The sequence below is a fragment of the Camelus bactrianus genome, chromosome X (assembly GCF_048773025.1).
Source record: "Camelus bactrianus isolate YW-2024 breed Bactrian camel chromosome X, ASM4877302v1, whole genome shotgun sequence".
Classification (NCBI taxonomy): Eukaryota; Metazoa; Chordata; class Mammalia; order Artiodactyla; family Camelidae; genus Camelus; species Camelus bactrianus.
In genome coordinates, this window is record NC_133575.1 from 85,079,618 (window position 1) to 85,096,910 (window position 17,293).

General features: G+C 34.2%; 1 protein-coding gene across 1 annotated transcript in view; it reads right to left on the reverse strand.

The window, feature by feature from the left end:
- The window catches only part of RADX (RPA1 related single stranded DNA binding protein, X-linked), a 69,244-nt gene that overhangs the window by 27,434 nt on the left and 24,517 nt on the right, over positions 1 to 17,293 (reverse strand). Inside the window, exons 9-11 of the mRNA XM_010946131.3 lie at positions 17,117 to 17,277; positions 16,146 to 16,321; positions 4,987 to 5,060 (exon numbers count right to left, since the gene is read on the reverse strand). Of these exons, the coding sequence (XP_010944433.1) occupies positions 4,987 to 5,060; positions 16,146 to 16,321; positions 17,117 to 17,277 (411 nt within the window). The remainder of the gene's footprint in view (positions 1 to 4,986; positions 5,061 to 16,145; positions 16,322 to 17,116; positions 17,278 to 17,293) is intronic.

Genomic DNA, 17,293 nt, shown 5'->3' on the forward strand with positions numbered 1-17,293 from the left:
GAGAAAGAAGCTATAGAAATAGCAATGAACCAAATAGAAATTTTGGAGCTGAGAATTTCAATCGAAATGAGAAATTCACTAGAGGAGTCAATAGCAGATTTGAGCAGGCAGAAAGCTGAATCAGCAAACTTGAAGGTAGGTCAGTTGAAATTATCCAGACTGAGGAGCATAAAGAAAGGAAAGAATGAAGAAAAGTGAGAGGAGTGACCCTTCATGAATAAGAGATCCTCATTAACAGATTTCTCATAAGAAACTTTGACGCTAAAAGGAAGAATAGACGAGAATATCCTCCAAACGAGAATAGGCGCGAATATCCTCCAAACGAGAATAGGCATTTGCAAAAACCCCACAGCTTACATAATACTCAATACTCAGGTACTGAGTTTTCCCCCTAAGAGCAAGAACAAGACAAGAATACCTACTTTCACCACTGCTATTCAACATTGTACTGCAAATTCCAGTTAGAGCAATTAGATAAGATAAAGAAATAAAATAAATCCAAACTGGAAAGGAAGAAATAAAACTACCTCTGTTTGCAGATAACATGATCCTGTGTATAGAAAATTTGCAAGAATTCTCAAGAAAGTAACTAGAGCTAATAAACCAACTCAGCAAATTTTCAGGTTTTCAAGATTAAAACACAAAAATCAGGTGAGTTTTATAAACTAGGAATAAACTATTTGAAAAGAAAATTAATAAAGCTACTCCAATTATAAGAACAACTAAAAGAATAAAATATCTAGGAATAAATTTAACCAAGGAGGTGAAAGACTTGTATGCTGAAAACTACAAAATGTTACTGAAATAAATTTAAAGATACCTAAAAATAAATGGAAAGAAATCCCACGTTCATGGACTGGAAGACTTAATACTAATAAGATGTCAATACTATCCAAAATGATCTACAAATCCCTATCAAAATCTCAAAAGCCTATTTTGCAGAAATAGTAAAACTAATTCTCAAATTCATATGGAATTACAAGGCGTCCTGAATGGTAAAGCAATCTTGAACAAACAACAAAACTAGAGGACTCATATATCCCCATTTCAAAACTTGATACAAAGCCACAGTAAATCAAAACAACAGTGTGATACTGGCATAGGGACATACATATAGACAAGTAGAACAGAATTTGATTTTCAACAAGGGTACTAAGTCAATTCAGTGGGGAAAGAATATTATCTTTGTAAGAGCTAAAACCATAAAACTCATAGAAGAAAACAGGAATAAATCTTCATGATCTTGGATTTGGCAATGGATTCTTAGATATGACATCAAAAGCATTAACAACAGCAACAAAAAAGATGAATTTTACTTCATTAAAATAAGCAAGAGTCAACCAAGAAGGATATGTTGTATCTTGCTAGTGAGTTTAGACCTTATTTTATATATGGTGGGAAGCTAGTAAAGTGTTTTAAGCAAAAAACACAAACTGATTAGTGTTTTGGAAAGATCACTTTGGTGCCACTGTGGAGAAGTGATTTAAATGCTTCTTATTACTAAAGCCTAGGAATTTTAATTTCATCAATATTTTATTACTTCCTCATCATAAGTTAACATTAATTTTGCAAAAAAAGAGACATTTTGTGCATCAAAGAACATTATCAGGGAAGTGAAAAGACAACCTGTAAAACTGGAGAAAATACTTGCAAATCATACATTTGATAAAGGTTTAATATTCATAATTTTAAAACTCCTAAACCTCAAAACAAAAAGACAAACAACTCAATTAAAAAACAGGCAACAGGCAAAAAAAAAAAATACACATTTTTTCAAAGAAGACATACAAGTGCCCAACAAGCACTTGAAATGATGCTCAACATCATTAGTCATTAGGGAAATACAAATCAAAATTACAACAATATATCACTTCACAATGACTAGGATAGCTATATTTTTTTAAAAAGGCAAATAAATGGTAGCAAAGATGTGGAAAAATTGGAACTCTCAAACATTTCTGGTCAGAATGTAAAATGGTGCAGCTGCTATGGAAAACAGTTTGGCAGTTACTCAAAATTTAAATATAGAATTGTCATATGACCCAGAAATTCTAGGTATATACCTCAAAGAACTGAAAACAGGAACCCAAAACAAATGCCTGTTTAGTAATGTTCATAGCAGCACTATTCATAATAGTCAAAAGGTGGAAACAACTCAAGTGCCCATTAACAGATGAATAAACAGATGAATAGATAAATAAAATGATACATTTATCATTTAACAGTTTAATGTCCAGAATAAAAATGTCACAAAAAATCACCTCCAAATCACATTTTATCTATCTATATATCTCACATTCTGTTTGTGTATTTATACATATATCACATTACATATATATATATTATATATATATTATATATATATATTTATATATTATACCTATATATAATGGAATATTATTCAGCCATGAGAAGAAGTACAGTCCTGATACACACTACAACATGGATGAACCTTGAAAACATTAGGCTAACTGAAAACAGCCAGACACAAAAGGACAGATACTGTATGATTCCATATTATGGATTTACCTAAAATAGGCATACTCACAGACAAAGTAGATTAGAGGTTACCACCGGCTGGGTTAGAGAATAGCAGTTATTGCTTAATGGGTACAGAATATGTACTTGGGGTGATGAAAAAGTTTTGGAAATGGATAGTGATGGCTGCACAACATGGTGAATATAATCACTGCTACCGAATCGTGACTTAAAAATGGTTAAAATGGCAAAATGTCTGATATATATATACACCACAATAAATATTAAAACATTCTTTAAATGTTTGGTAGAATTCACCAGTGGCTGTTTAAGAATATTTTAAATATTTAATGAGCCTCTTGATGCAAGAAGATAGCACCTATACAGTAGTCATGACCCCACCAAATCAAACCTGAATATCCCCAGGTCTCTAGATGCAACCATCAAATTTCAGGAAATAAACAAGATAGAGCAACATATTAAGATTATAAAGATGAAATCAGCAGCATCTAGACTGTGGGAAAGTCTATAGGACAAATGACCTGGTTACTTTAACAAATACATTTCATTGAAAAGCAAAAGAGATAGAGATTAAGAATCCATAGGAGATTTATCAGTCACTTGCAATATGAGGACTTTGTTTGGATCCCAATTCAAATAAGCTGAAAAAAAAAGCTTTTGATGACATTTATGACCTCACTGGAAATTGGAAAGCTAAGTGAATATTTGATGATATTAAGAAATTATTGCTAAAGTTTTTGGGTATGATAATGATATTGTGGTAGTACTTAAATGGTCCTTATCTTTTAGAGATATATATTGAAATTTATACAGACAAAATCATATAATATCTATGTCCAAATAATATGGGATGAGTGGATGAAAGTATAGATGAAACAAGATTGGTCAAGAGTTGATAATTATTGGAACCTGACTGTGGGTAACATGGGTATGCTATCCATGAGTTTCTTTTTTCCCTTTGTATAAGAATTTCCTTCATACTGTATTTTCTCCATAAATCTATTATGAAAAATTTCAAACATACAACAAAATTAAAAGAATTTTACAATGAACATGATATATCCAACACCTAGGTTCCCCTATTTTAATGCATGTGGTATGTCCATATCTCTGTTCATCTGTTAATCCATCTTATTTGTATTCTTTTCAAATAAATTGCAGACCTCTTCACTTTTTGATAAATGCTTCAATTCAGCATGTTGAGTTTAATATTTGTTTCAAACGTGTTTGTATAAAATTCATAATGAAATGCACACATCTTAATTATGTGCACTTGACAAAGGTAAATGGTTAGATAACAGAAACCCTTCTCAAGCCATCACTCAAAATTTTCCTTCTGCTCCTTTCCAGTCAATCCCCACCTCTACTTCAACCCCTATCCTAAGGCACCTGCTGTTCTGATTTTTCCACAACGGATTAGTTTTTATTGTCCTGGATTTTAAAATAAATGAATGCATACAGCATATACTCTCTTGTGTAATATTTCTTTCACTCTGTATATTTTGGAGTTTGTCTATTCTGTTACATATTATCAGTAGTTTTTTTTTTTGTACATTTAATACTACTGATGAATGGTATTCCACTGAATGAATATACCACAGCATGTTTATCTGTTCTCCCACGGATGAATAACTGGGCTATTTCCAGTTTGGGCTATTATAAATAAAGCTACTATTAACATCCTTTATAAGTATTTTGTGAATATAGGGGTCTGTAAAATCTGTTTTAGAGTGGAATTTCTGGATAATAAGTTAGGTGTACATTTAGCTTTATGACTGATAGCTTCAGCTTTGTTCAATGTGGTTGGATCGTTTTACATACACACCAATAGTGTACAAGATTTCCAGTTGCTCCACATCCTCACAAATATTTGGTGTTATCAGATTTTGAATATGATAGCCATTCTGGTACTCATGTAGTGGTATCTCACTGTGGTACTAATTTGCATTTTTCTGATAACTAATGATGTTGAATACATGTTCACATCCTTTCTGGCCATTCATAAATCTGTTTTGGGAATGTCTTTCAAATTTTTTGCCCAAATTCAAACCAGTCAACCCAACAGCAAAGAAAGAAACTACAACTATCTTTTAAGCTTTACCTATACTTATTACTAAATAAAACTTAAGCTTCCTACTTTATTTATTCTTCTGTTAATTAAAAATAGTACATTTGAAGGGAGGTACTACCAAAGAAACAAATTAATAAGTAAGTTTGTTTATACTGACTTGCACTTTGGTGATGATACCAAATTGTTCTAAATTTGGGACCAGTATTTTGACAAGGACTTAAACTAATATAAATAAAAAAGAGAAACAAAAATAACTAGCTATGTATCTATTTAAAGTACTTATACTATGCTAGTGGCAGGCATGACCCCAAAATGCAGAATCAAATCAAACAGTAATCTGCATATAATAGTGTTCCATAAAGACTTTATAAATCATCATCAACATCATCATCATCATCATCATCAAAGCAACGTACGTGGGGAGGTGCCTGACGCGGATAGTTTATTTCCTTTTGTTTGTGCAGGAGGTTCTGACTGAGGTACAGGAATTCTATAAAAGAGGAAAAAAAGATAACAAATAGTTATAAACAGAGAGTTGAATGGGAAAAAAACCAATTAGTTCCACTCAGAAGTTATTCTAATTCAATAAATTTAGAAAATATATAGGTTTAGTTTCTTAAAGTAATGCATTAGAAATTTAAAGAAGATACATTCAAATTATGAACAAATATCCATAATAATATAATTCAAATAGTGCAACAGATTTAAATGTTCTTTTAAGGAATATTCTACAGAAAGAAGTATTCAACTTTATTAAATATTAACCCAAGATGGGCATATATATTTCATTTTCTATGACAGGGATTAAAAAATTTGTTCAATAGTTTATTTTCATATTTGCTTTGTTCAAATATTCTGGAAAACTATTTAGCTTAACTCTCCAACCTCATTTCAGAATTTTCTATAAGCCTCATGCTGCTTCAAACCTTCATGCTTTTCTTTCAGCTAGAAAAAAACCCTATTCCCCCTTTCCTTTACCTGGTTAACTCCTATTCCTCCTTCAAAATTTAGCTCAGGTATTATTTCCCACAAGAAGCCATCCCTGATCTCCAGTTAAAGTTCACTGATCCTTGAATACTCTGTCACAGCATCATGAATACACTTTATCATAGCACTCATCACACTGTATTAAAATTACTGGTTTATCAGTCTGTCTCTTCTACAAAATTCTACTATAAGCTCTACAAAAATACAAACGTTATTTTATTTATTTTTTATCTCTACAGAATATCTGCTCAATAACTGTTTATTGAACTAAAAAGATGAAAAGGGAAGCATCTTACTTTGAAGCTGCAGAGAGAAGCTTGCATTTATTTTATTTTATTATTTAAAATTTTTTATTGAATTTTTTGTCAGTTACAATGTGTCAGTTTCTGTGAACAGCATAACGTCCCAGTCATAAAAATATGTATATATACTTTATTTTATTTAACTTACTTTTTATTGACTTATAAGCTTGCATTTAAAATAAAGATTTCCTTCTTAAGAACTTTTAGCATATTTCTATGAGTTTTTTGTATTGTTGTATTTCCAAAACTAAAAGCATACAGTAAAACAGATATGTTCTGTTGTAGAATGTGACATATTGCTCAACTTATTTTATCAAAGGATTTGTCTCTTATGATAGCATTGTTTATTTTACTTATGAATTATTAATTATCTTAAAAGAAGTAGCTTTCATGAAGAAAGAATGAATCCATTTAACTATAAAACTCTAACAAATAAAAACACATTTGTAGTTGTAATTTCAACTTTTCCCCCAAGTATTGAAACATGGTATTTCTAGAAATTAGCCAACTGAAAACATCAATTTTGAGAGAAATCTAAATAACTAAAGAATAGTTAGATTGTACGTATTTTGAGATCCTTAAACAGTATGTATAGACTTGTAAATATATGGTGCTATTAAGTGACTTTTTTCATCTGAAATAAATTAGAAAAAATAGTTTTCCAAACTCTAACAGCACCATTATATTTCATAGAGTTTTTAAAAAGTGGCTTAGGAGATTTTGACTGAAATATACAATCATTCATTTATATGCCTTAAATGTCTTAAAGGTGAGGGGATAAATGACAGAAGTGGAGGTAGACAATGTCTAGGGGTATCAACTGAAGAAACTGAAAAAAGAGAGCTGAAAAATGGAAGTATAAGAAATATACAAGGATATCTGAGGCAAGAAAGGGAGAAGACAGCTAAAAGAAGATAAAGATGCATATGATGAGAGTGGCAGAATATTATAAAAATTGTCAGAGGCAATAAGCTGTACTCTAACCCTGCCCTTTTCATCAGCTTACTGACCTTAGAAAAAAGTCATATAGATTCTATAGTATGCCATTCCCACATTTACATAACAATATTATAATTAATGTTATTGTAGTCTTCCCTGTTGTGCCTTCTGCTTTTCTTAGAAGATGCTGATAAAGATTTTTAAGAATTCATCTAACCATGGTATAGCTTACTTTCTATCTTTACAGAGTAAACATTACCAACAGAATGCAATGAATAAGTTTTAATGTCTCATTTATTATATTTTATTCCTCAGTGCTAACTTTTGAATGAGTCAGTGTATTTTGACTACATTTTACTATCTAACAGAGAGCATCACGGTTCACTATCTACCATTTGCATTAATATGTTCATTGATACAACCTCTTAAATGGTCATATTTACTATTACTGCACCAATGGAAGCAGAACAACAGGTGATACAGACATTGGAGTTAGCAAGCCAGGATATAGAAGTGCAGTGTGCCATCCATTGCGCTACAGAGCCTGACAATAAGCCAGGATTTCAAATACAATGATGTACCAGTAGAGTGACATGCATGGATTCTACAAGGAGAGGGCATGGAAGCTTCATGTTCCCTCTCAGACCTTGCTCTACATGGCTCTTCATTTGGCTCTTGCTGATCTGTATCCTTTATAGTAAAATTGTGATTTTGAGTATAGTGCTTTTCTGAGATCTGTGCGTCATTCTGGTGAGCTATTGACTCTAAAGGGGTCATGGGAACCCCTGAATTTATAGCCAGTTGGTTAGAAGTGAGGGTGATCTGGGGACCAGCTGAATTGAGGCGAGCACCTGAAGTAAGGTCAATCTTGTGGAGGACTAGCTCTTAAACCTATAGAGTCTAATGTTAAATCTGGGTAGTTAGTGTTGGAATTGAATCACAGTATAGCTAATTGGGTTGGAGACCCAACAAGAGCTCAGTGAACTCAACTGATAATTTAATAGCAGACTGGACACACTAAAAGAGTAAATGGAGTAACAGGTCCAAACTGAAGCACAGAATCAAAAACAAAAAAGAAATATGTATATGACTGAAAAACAATACAGTGTAAGGAACTGTTGGTTACAGTTAGAAGTGCTAACATATGAAATAAAATTCACAGAAAGAGAGAAATGAATGAGGTAGAAAATGTATTTGAAGAGACAGTGGCAGATAGTTTTCCAAAACTGATGAAATACATCAATCCACAGATTTAAGAAGCAGTATAAAACAAAGAAAACCACTTGGCACATCATATTTAAACCACTGAAAATCCAAGACAAAATCTTAAAAGCACATAGAGAAAAAGAATGCAATATTTTTGAAGGAGCAATTACAAGACATTAACCTAATTCTTAACAGAAACAATGAAAGCAGTACAACAGTAGAATCAGACATATTTAAAAAAAACCCTGCAACCTAGTGAAAATCTCCTTTAGAAATAAGAGGGAGGGACAATACGGGGGTAGGGGACTGGGAGGTACAGATTACCGGGTGTAATTAAAACTATTTGATTCAGCAAATAGTATGAAAATTGATATAAGCCCAAAATATAGATCTTCCTCAGCATACAATGGGATTAAGTCCCGATAAACCCATTGTAAATTGAAAATATCATACCTTGAATATGAATTTAATACACTTAATCTACTGGACATCATAGCTTAGCTTAGCCTACCTTAAACGTGCTCAGAACACTTACATTAGCCTACAATTGAGCAAAATCATTTAACACAAAGCCAATTTTATAATAAACTGTTGCATATCTCATGTAGTTTATTGAATACTGAACTGAAAGTAAAAAACAGAATGGCTGTATGGGTACAGAATGATTGTGAGTATATCAACTGTTTACCCTTCTGATTTCATAGCTGACTGGGAGCTGTGGCTCACTGTAACTGCCCTACATCATGAGAATATAGCACTACATATCACTAGCCCAGGAAAACATCAAAATTCAAAATTTAAAGTATGGTTTCTACTGAATGTGTATTACTTTAGTATCATCATAAAGTTGAAAAATTATGTGTTGAATCATTGTAAGTTGGGGACCATCTGTATCATTAATTACACTAAAAGTGAATGGAGAGTGATGTCAGCATCATGGTAGAGGGACACGTTTTCTTTGTCTCTTTCTTATCTACAATCAGTAAAACATCCACACCTCAACAAAAGTGCCTCTGCCCAACACACCAGGACATCAGAGAGTTCCACATATCTGTTCATCTAAAGGTGGATAGACTGGAACACACAGAGGAGATAGAACTTGGGGAAAAGTGGAGGTGGTGCCTATAATCCTGGTCCCCAGCCATGGCAGCTGAACCCTCAGTCCCAGAGAAACTAGTAGCAACAGGCAAGGTGACATATACAACTCTGGCCTCCTGGCCACAGTGGTAACCACAGCCACAGTTATCTGGGCAGCAGTAGCAGTAGGGCCTGGGACCTGTCTCTTCAGCCATGGAGGCGCCCATGACTCCACCCTTCCCCGCTCTCTGCCTACAGTGGCAGAGTCCCTGAACCTGACAACACTGAACAGGGCAGAGATTCCTGTGCCACTTGGGCTACCCCCAACCCTGTGGTGGCAGAGCCTGCAACTCAGGAGATCCTGGACATGGCAGAAGAGTCCACCACCCTGGTGCCCCAGACAGTGACACCAGCCACACTAGGAGCAGTAAGGCTCCAAAGACCCTGGAGAAATAAGCTGTGATAACTAAGGCACTGGGTGACACCTCTGACAAAGGTGGTGGAGAATGGAAAGTGCTGACTCTCAAATATAACCAGAGGCAGCTTAAGTAAATCAAAAACTTATACTATAGTGCCACCTACTGGAAATAAAAGCAAGGTCTCTTAACTTCTGTTGAATTGTTAGAATTAAGTGAAGAAGAAAAAAAAGGTTTATCTAAAAAAAGGTGTTTGCCACTTGAAATAAGCCGGCAGAGGAGCAACTCATCAAGTACCATGAAGAACCACAGTAACACTGTACCAGAGAAATAAAATGACAATTCTCCAGAAACCAAACTTAAAATCATAGAATATTGTGATCCGATAGAGAATTCAAAATAGCTGTCATGAAACTCAATGAGCTACAATAAAACTCAGAAAGGTAGTTCAATGAGCTCAAACAATTTTAAGAATGCATTTCAAAGCACTGGAGACAGAGGAGACCATATGGAAGAGAGAATTTGCAAGCTTGAAGACAAATATAGAAATGATACAAGTAAAAGAGGTAAGAGAATTAAAATATTTTTTTTAATTGAGTGAATTATACAAGAGCTATCTGACTCTGTTAGGAAGGGCAATCTTAGTGTAATGGATATCCTAGAAGAAGAAGAAGAGAGAGAAGGGAGCAGAGAGTTTTTTTAAATAAACAGTAGCTAAGTACCTCCCAAACCTAGAAAAGGAATTAGCTATACAAGTCCATGAAGGTAAGAGAATACCTGTCTCAATGCGAAAAGACCTTCTCTAAGACACTTTATATCAAAATTGTCAAAAGGCAATGACACAGAAAGAATTTTAAAGGCAGTCAGGGAAAAGAGGATGGTAACCTACAAAGGAACCTACATTAGACTATTAGCAGATTTCTCAGTAGAAACTCAACAGGTTAAGAGGGTAGAATGACATTTTCAAAATACTGAAAGATAAAAACTGTCACTCGGGAATGCTCTATGCAGCAAAGTTATCATTCAGATATGAAGGAGAAATAAAGACTTTACCAGACAAACAAAAACTGAGGGAGTTCATTAATACTAGACCTGCCTTGTAAGAAATGTTGAATGGAGCTCTTCTACCAGAAACAAAAAAGCAAAAGTACACAAAACTTTGAGTAAGGTAATAAATAGACATGGAAGTTTACAGTAATAGAGGCTTACCTCAACAAAGAAAAAACATCTCAAATAAACAATTTAACCTTACATCTAAAGGAAGCAGAAAAGAACAAAAAGCCCATAGTCAGTAGAAGGAAGGAAATAATAAAGATCCAGGAGGAAATAAATGAAATAGAGACTTAAAAAATGGAAAAAAATCAATCCAACTAAGAGGTGTTTCTTTGAGAAGATGAATAAAATTGACAAACCTTTAGCCAGACTCAAAAACAAAAAAAGAGAAGACTGAGAAATAAAATCAGAAATGGAAGATGAGAAATAACAGATACTACAGAAATACTAAGGCTTACAAAAGAATATTATGAACAATTATATGCCAACTAATTGGACAACCTGGAAGAAATGAACAAATCCTTAGGATCATACAACTTTCCAAGACTGAAGCATGAAGAAATAGAAAATCTAAATAGACAGATCATTAGTAAAGAGGCTGAAATAGTAATAAAAAACCTCCTCAAAAATCAAAAGTCCAGGACCAGACAGCTTCACAGGTGAATTCTACCAAACATTCAAAGAAGATTTAATACCTATCCTTATCAAACTCTTCCAAAAAATTAAAGAGAAGGGAACACATCCCAATTCATTTTAAAAAACCAACATCAAACTAAATATCAACATGAGACACAGACAACACACAAAAAAGAAAATTATGAGCCAGTGTCTCTGGTGAATATAAATGTAAAAATCCTGAAAAAAATAGCAAATGTAATATAACAATACACTAAAAGTATCATACACCATGATCAAGTGGCATTTATTCCAGAAATGCAAAGATTTAGTATCTGCAAATCAATCAGCATGATATACCACCTTAACACAAAGCTAAAAATCATATGATCATCTCATAAACGCAGAAAAAGCATTTGAGAAGATTCAACACCCATTCGTGGTAAAAACTCAATATAATAGGTACAGAAGGAACATACCTCAACATAATAAAGGCCATATATGACAAACCTACAACATAATACTCAGTGGTGAAAAACTGAAAACTATCTCTCTAAAATCAGGAACAAGACAAGGATGCCCACCCTTGCCACTCTTATTCAATATATTATTGGAAGTCCTAGCCAGAGAAATTAGGCAAGAAAAAGAAATAAAAAGCATCAAAATGAAAAAGAGGTAAAACTGTCACTATTTGTAGATGACATGATTTTATATATAGAAAACCCTAATGACTCTACAAAAACGGTTAGAAATAATAAACAAATACAGTAAAGTTGCAGAGGACAAAGTCAACATACAAAATCTGCTGCAATTCTATATACTAATAGTAAGCTAGGAGAAAGAGAAATTAGGAAAACAATCTCATTTACAATTGCAGCAAAAAGAATAAAATACTTAGAAATAAATTTAACAGAGGAGGTAAAAAACCTATATGATAAAAACTATAAGACATTATAGTTTTAAGACATTATAACACATTGTCGAAAGAAATTGAATAAACAAATAAATAAAAAATATTCTGTATTCATGGATTGAAAGAATAAAATGTCCATATCACCTACAGCAATCTACAGATTCACTGCAATCCTTATCAAAATCCCAAGGACATTTTTACAGAGATAGAACAAAAAATTCTAAAATTTATATGAAACCAAAACAGACTCTGAATAACCAAAACAATCATGAGAAAAAAGAACAAAGCTGGAAGTATCACATGCCCTAACTTCAAACTATATTACAAAGCTAAATTAATCAAAACAGCATGGTATTTGCAGAAAACCTGATACATACATAAATCAATGAAACAGAATTGAAAGCCTAGAAATAAACTCACGCATATGTGAACAATTAATTTGCAACAAAGGAGCAAAGAATATACAATGGTAGAAGGAGTCTCTTCAACAAATGGTGTTGGGAAAACCAGATACCCACATGCAAAAAAAAATGAAACTGGTCCACTATCTCATACCATACACAAAATTCAACTCAAAATGGATCAAAAACTTGAATATAAGCCCTGAAACCATTCAACTCCTAGAAGAAAATATAGGCAGTATGTTCTTTGACATCAGTCTTAGCAATATCTTTTTAGATATGTCTCCTAGGCAAGGGAAACAAAAGCAAAATAAAAACACATATGAGACTACATCAAACTAAAAAGCTTCTGCACAGCAAAAATCATTAATAAAATGAAAACACAACCTACCAAATGGAAGAAGATATTTGTAAATCACATACCCAATAAGGGGTTACTATCCAAAATATACAAAGAACTTATACAACTCCACCTCAAAAAACAAACAACCCAATTTTTAAAATGAGCAGGGGATCTGAATAGACATTTTCCCAAAGAAGACAGATGGCCAACAGGCACTTGAAAAGATGCTTAACATCACTAAGTATCAGGGAAATGCAAATGAAAACCACAATGAGGTATCACTTCACACCTTCACACCTGTCAGAATTGCTACTATCAAAAAGATAACAAATAAAAGTGTTGGTGAGGATGTGGAGAAAAGGAAACCCTCATACATTGTTGGCAGGAGTGTAAGTTGGTATAGGCACTATGGAAAATGGTATGAAGATCCCTCAAAAAATTAATAGAACTACACTATATGATCAACCTATCCCCCTTCTGGGTATTTACCAAAAGAGCAGGAAAACACTAATTTTAAAAGATATATGCACCCTTATGTTCACAGCAGCATTATTTGCTATAGCCAAGATATGGAAACAACCTAAGTGTTCATCAACAGATGGATGAATAAAGATGTGGTATATACACACAATGGAATGTTACTCAGCCATAAACAAGATGAAATCTTGCCATTTGTGACAACACAGACCCTGAGGGTATTACACTAATTGAAACAAGTCAGATAGAGAAAGACAAATACTGTATGATCTCACATGTGGAAAAAAAAGACAAAAAAGGATCTTTTTTTGTAATTCCTTATTTTAAACTCATGTTCAATTAGTCTATTCTGAGCATGGCAAATAAGAAAGCTTCTGCTATGAGTTGAACTGTGTCCCCTCAAAATTCATGTTGAAGTCCTAACTCCCAGTACCTTGGAATGTGATCTTATTTGGACACAGAGTCACTAAGGATGTAATTAGTTAAGACGCTGTCATACTAGAGTAGGGTGGGCCCCTACTCTAATATGACTGACATCCTTATCAAAAAGGGAAATTTGGACACACATTCAGATTGGGGTGATGTTTCCACAGGCCAATGAATGTCAAAGATTGCCAGCAAACCACCAGATGCAAGGGGAGAGGCAAAGAACAGATTCTTCCTCACAGCCCTCAAAAGGAACCCACCCTGCTGACACCTTGATCTTGGACTTACAGAACTGTGAGACTATAAATTTCTGTTGTTTAAGGCAGTTTGTGGTACTTTGTTACATCAGCCCGAGAAAACTAATACAGATTTTGGTACCAGGAAGTGGTGTGCTGCTGTAACAAATACATAAAAATGCGGAAGTGGCTTCATATTTCGGTGTTAAGTGGATGCTGAAAGAGTTTTGAGGTGCATAACAGAAAAATCCTAGATAGCCTTGAAGAGAATGTTGGTAGAAACACAAATTTTGAAGGAGAATCTGTTGAGGGCTTAGAAGAAAAAGGAGAGAGCTGTACAGAAAGTTTCAGCTCTTAGAGAATACATGCATTGTCATGAACAGAACTATAAGTATGAATGTAAAAGGTGCTTCTGGTGAGACCTCATACAGAAATAAGGAATGTGTTATTGAAAACTGGATGAAAGATGATCTTTGTTATAAAGTGGCAGAAGATTTGGCTGAACTGTGTTCTGTTGGATGGAAAGTGAAACTTGTATACAATGAACTTGCATATTTAAGGAAGAGATTTCTAAGCAAAGTGATGAAGGCACAGCCTGGTTTCTTCTTGCTGCTTATGGTAAAATACGAAAGGGGAGAGAAAAGTTGAAAAGGGAATTAGCTGTTAAGAAAAAAGAACCAGAACTTCAATACTTGAAACATTCTCAGCCTATCCATATTGCAAAAAATAAGAAAGCTTGCTCTGGAGACAACACTAAGGGCATTGCTAAACAACCATTTGCCCAAGAAATTGTGACTTGTGGATCCAATCAGCCAACTCAGTAGGCATGCTTGGACTGAAGGAAACATAGGTGGGAAGAAATGAAGCAATGTTGCTGGACTTCTGGAATTGTATAGTCAGGAAATGAGCTGATAAGATATCCAGCTGTGGTCAAGTATTATCCTTCAAGAAAAGGGAAGAATGACCATGAGGATGAGGCTATTTCCTCAGTTCCAGAGAGCAGAGACACCTCCTCAATTCCAGAAGCCAGGACCACCTTCCCAGTTCCAGAGTCCCAGGCCACCACTCAGTGCCAAGGGGATGGGGAAGCCATCCCAGTGGGCCCAGAGGACACAGTATTCTGCCAGAGAGGATAATTCTGGGGCCTTAAAATCAAATGGAATTCATCCTTGCTATATTTCAGACTTGCCTGTGACCCATGATCCCCCTCTTATTTCCAATTTCTCCCTTTTGAAATGGGCATACCTATCCTATGTCTGTTCCACAACTGTATTTTGGACAGATAACATGCCTAGCTTCACAGATTCACAGACGGAAAAGAATTCTGCCCCAGGATAAATCACCTTGCAACTCATCCATACATGATTTATATGACATTTAGGACTTAAAGTTGATGTTGGTATAGATTAAGACTGGGATTTCAAAATTGTAGAATAGATAAACAAGATTATACTGTATAGCACAGGGAAATATACACAAAATGTTATGGTAGCTCACAGAGAAGAAAATGTGACAATGAGTGTGTATATGTCCATGTATGACTGAAAAATTGTGCTGAACACTGGAATTTGACACAACATTGTAAAATGATTATAAATCAATAAAAATGTTAAAAAAAGATTTTTGGAGATGTTGTGATGGGGTGAATCTATTTTGCATGTGAGACAGACATAGATTTTTAGAGGGCAGACTGTTATGGGTTGTGTTATGTCCCCACTAAATGCCACAGTGACTACCAATATGTAACCAATTACATCTTCAATATGACCTTATTTGGAAATATGGTCACTGAAGATGTAATTGGTTAAGATGTGTTCATACTGGAACAGAGCAGTAACTCCAGAGTGGGTCCCTAATCCAATATGGCTGGTGTCCTTAAAGAAAAATTTGGACATGTATGCACAGAGAGAATCTCATATGAAAATGAAGGCAGAGGTTGAGGTGATGTGTACATAAGCCAAGGAATACCACAGATTGACAGTAAACCGCAAGAAGCTAGGGGAGGTGCACAGAACAGACTCTTTCTCACAGTTCACAGAAGGAAACTACTCTGCCTACATCTGTATCTTAGACTTCGGCAGCCCTAGAGAACTGACACAACTTTTAGTACAATTGTTCATTCTACAGGATAAAAAAAAATTTTTAATTAACATTCTATGTATATACTTAATACAAATGACTTACAGTTTGGCACATGGCCCTTGCAGAATTCTTTTCTTCTTGCTAGGGCTAAAAACTGCACTTGCAGTTTGAAGACTTTGAGAACTCACAGGACTATCCTCTTGATTCTGTCTACCATCTCTTTCCTGACTTTGATCTTCTCTTTTATTTGCTTGGGATGTTGAGGGTTGGTTAGCACTCTAAAACCAAAAATTTAAAGAAAACATTTGAAACTAATTCACAAAAACTATTTCTCCCTTACAAGACTCTACAATTTTAGTTCACTTGTTTTTCATTATCTTAAGAGTTGTGACAAAACTTTGCAATCATAGCAATACTTTTATAAATTTGATTTACGTTAATCCATCTGCTATGAAAATATTTTAAAAAGTTAAGATAAACAATAGTTGTTCTTATATTAGTCTAATTGTAAAGTTGGATTAGATGTTTATTTCCATATGAACAGTAATCCTAGAAATAATTTTTTAAAAGATAAACTCATGGAAAAAATTAACTTATTTGTCTTGATTTTGTCCAGATTCCAGAAGTGGCCTCTTCTACAGCATTTATCCTACAAGAGTCACTGCTACCTCTTATAGAACCTGGGTAAAACTGCCAAGCCTGATACAGAGTTAAAAATTTCCAGTGGAAGTGTTCCTATAGTTCTGGCCTGGACAAAAGGTAGGAAAAGAATATAATCACATATACCACGTGGGACTTTAAAAAGACAATCGTGATAGGCTTATATTACACAGAAGGCCAAAACAAGATACCAAGTTTTGAGGGCTTAGGGAAGTATAAGAGGCTGTGATCTTCAAGACTGCTCCAAATAAATGACATAAAAAGGAAACAAAAAATAAATAAAAATGATTTCTTTCCACTTAGGTTTCCATTATTGAGTCAAATACATCTGAGTTCTGAATAAAATGTACAAGATACCAATTGTGATTACAATCTCAGTGCTTTCAGAGCTATACTCTTCTCTGGCACCATACCCGTAGTGTTTCAGATGCTGAGGCATTTTCAGTTGCACTGTTATGGGGGACATACTTTATACCAGTAATTATCCCCTGAATTGCAATGCGCTTTTGTTCCCTATACTGCAGGCCTTCAACCTCCTTCCTCACTTCACTTATAGCTGTCAAGAGGGACTCAACTGCAAAAGAGTAATT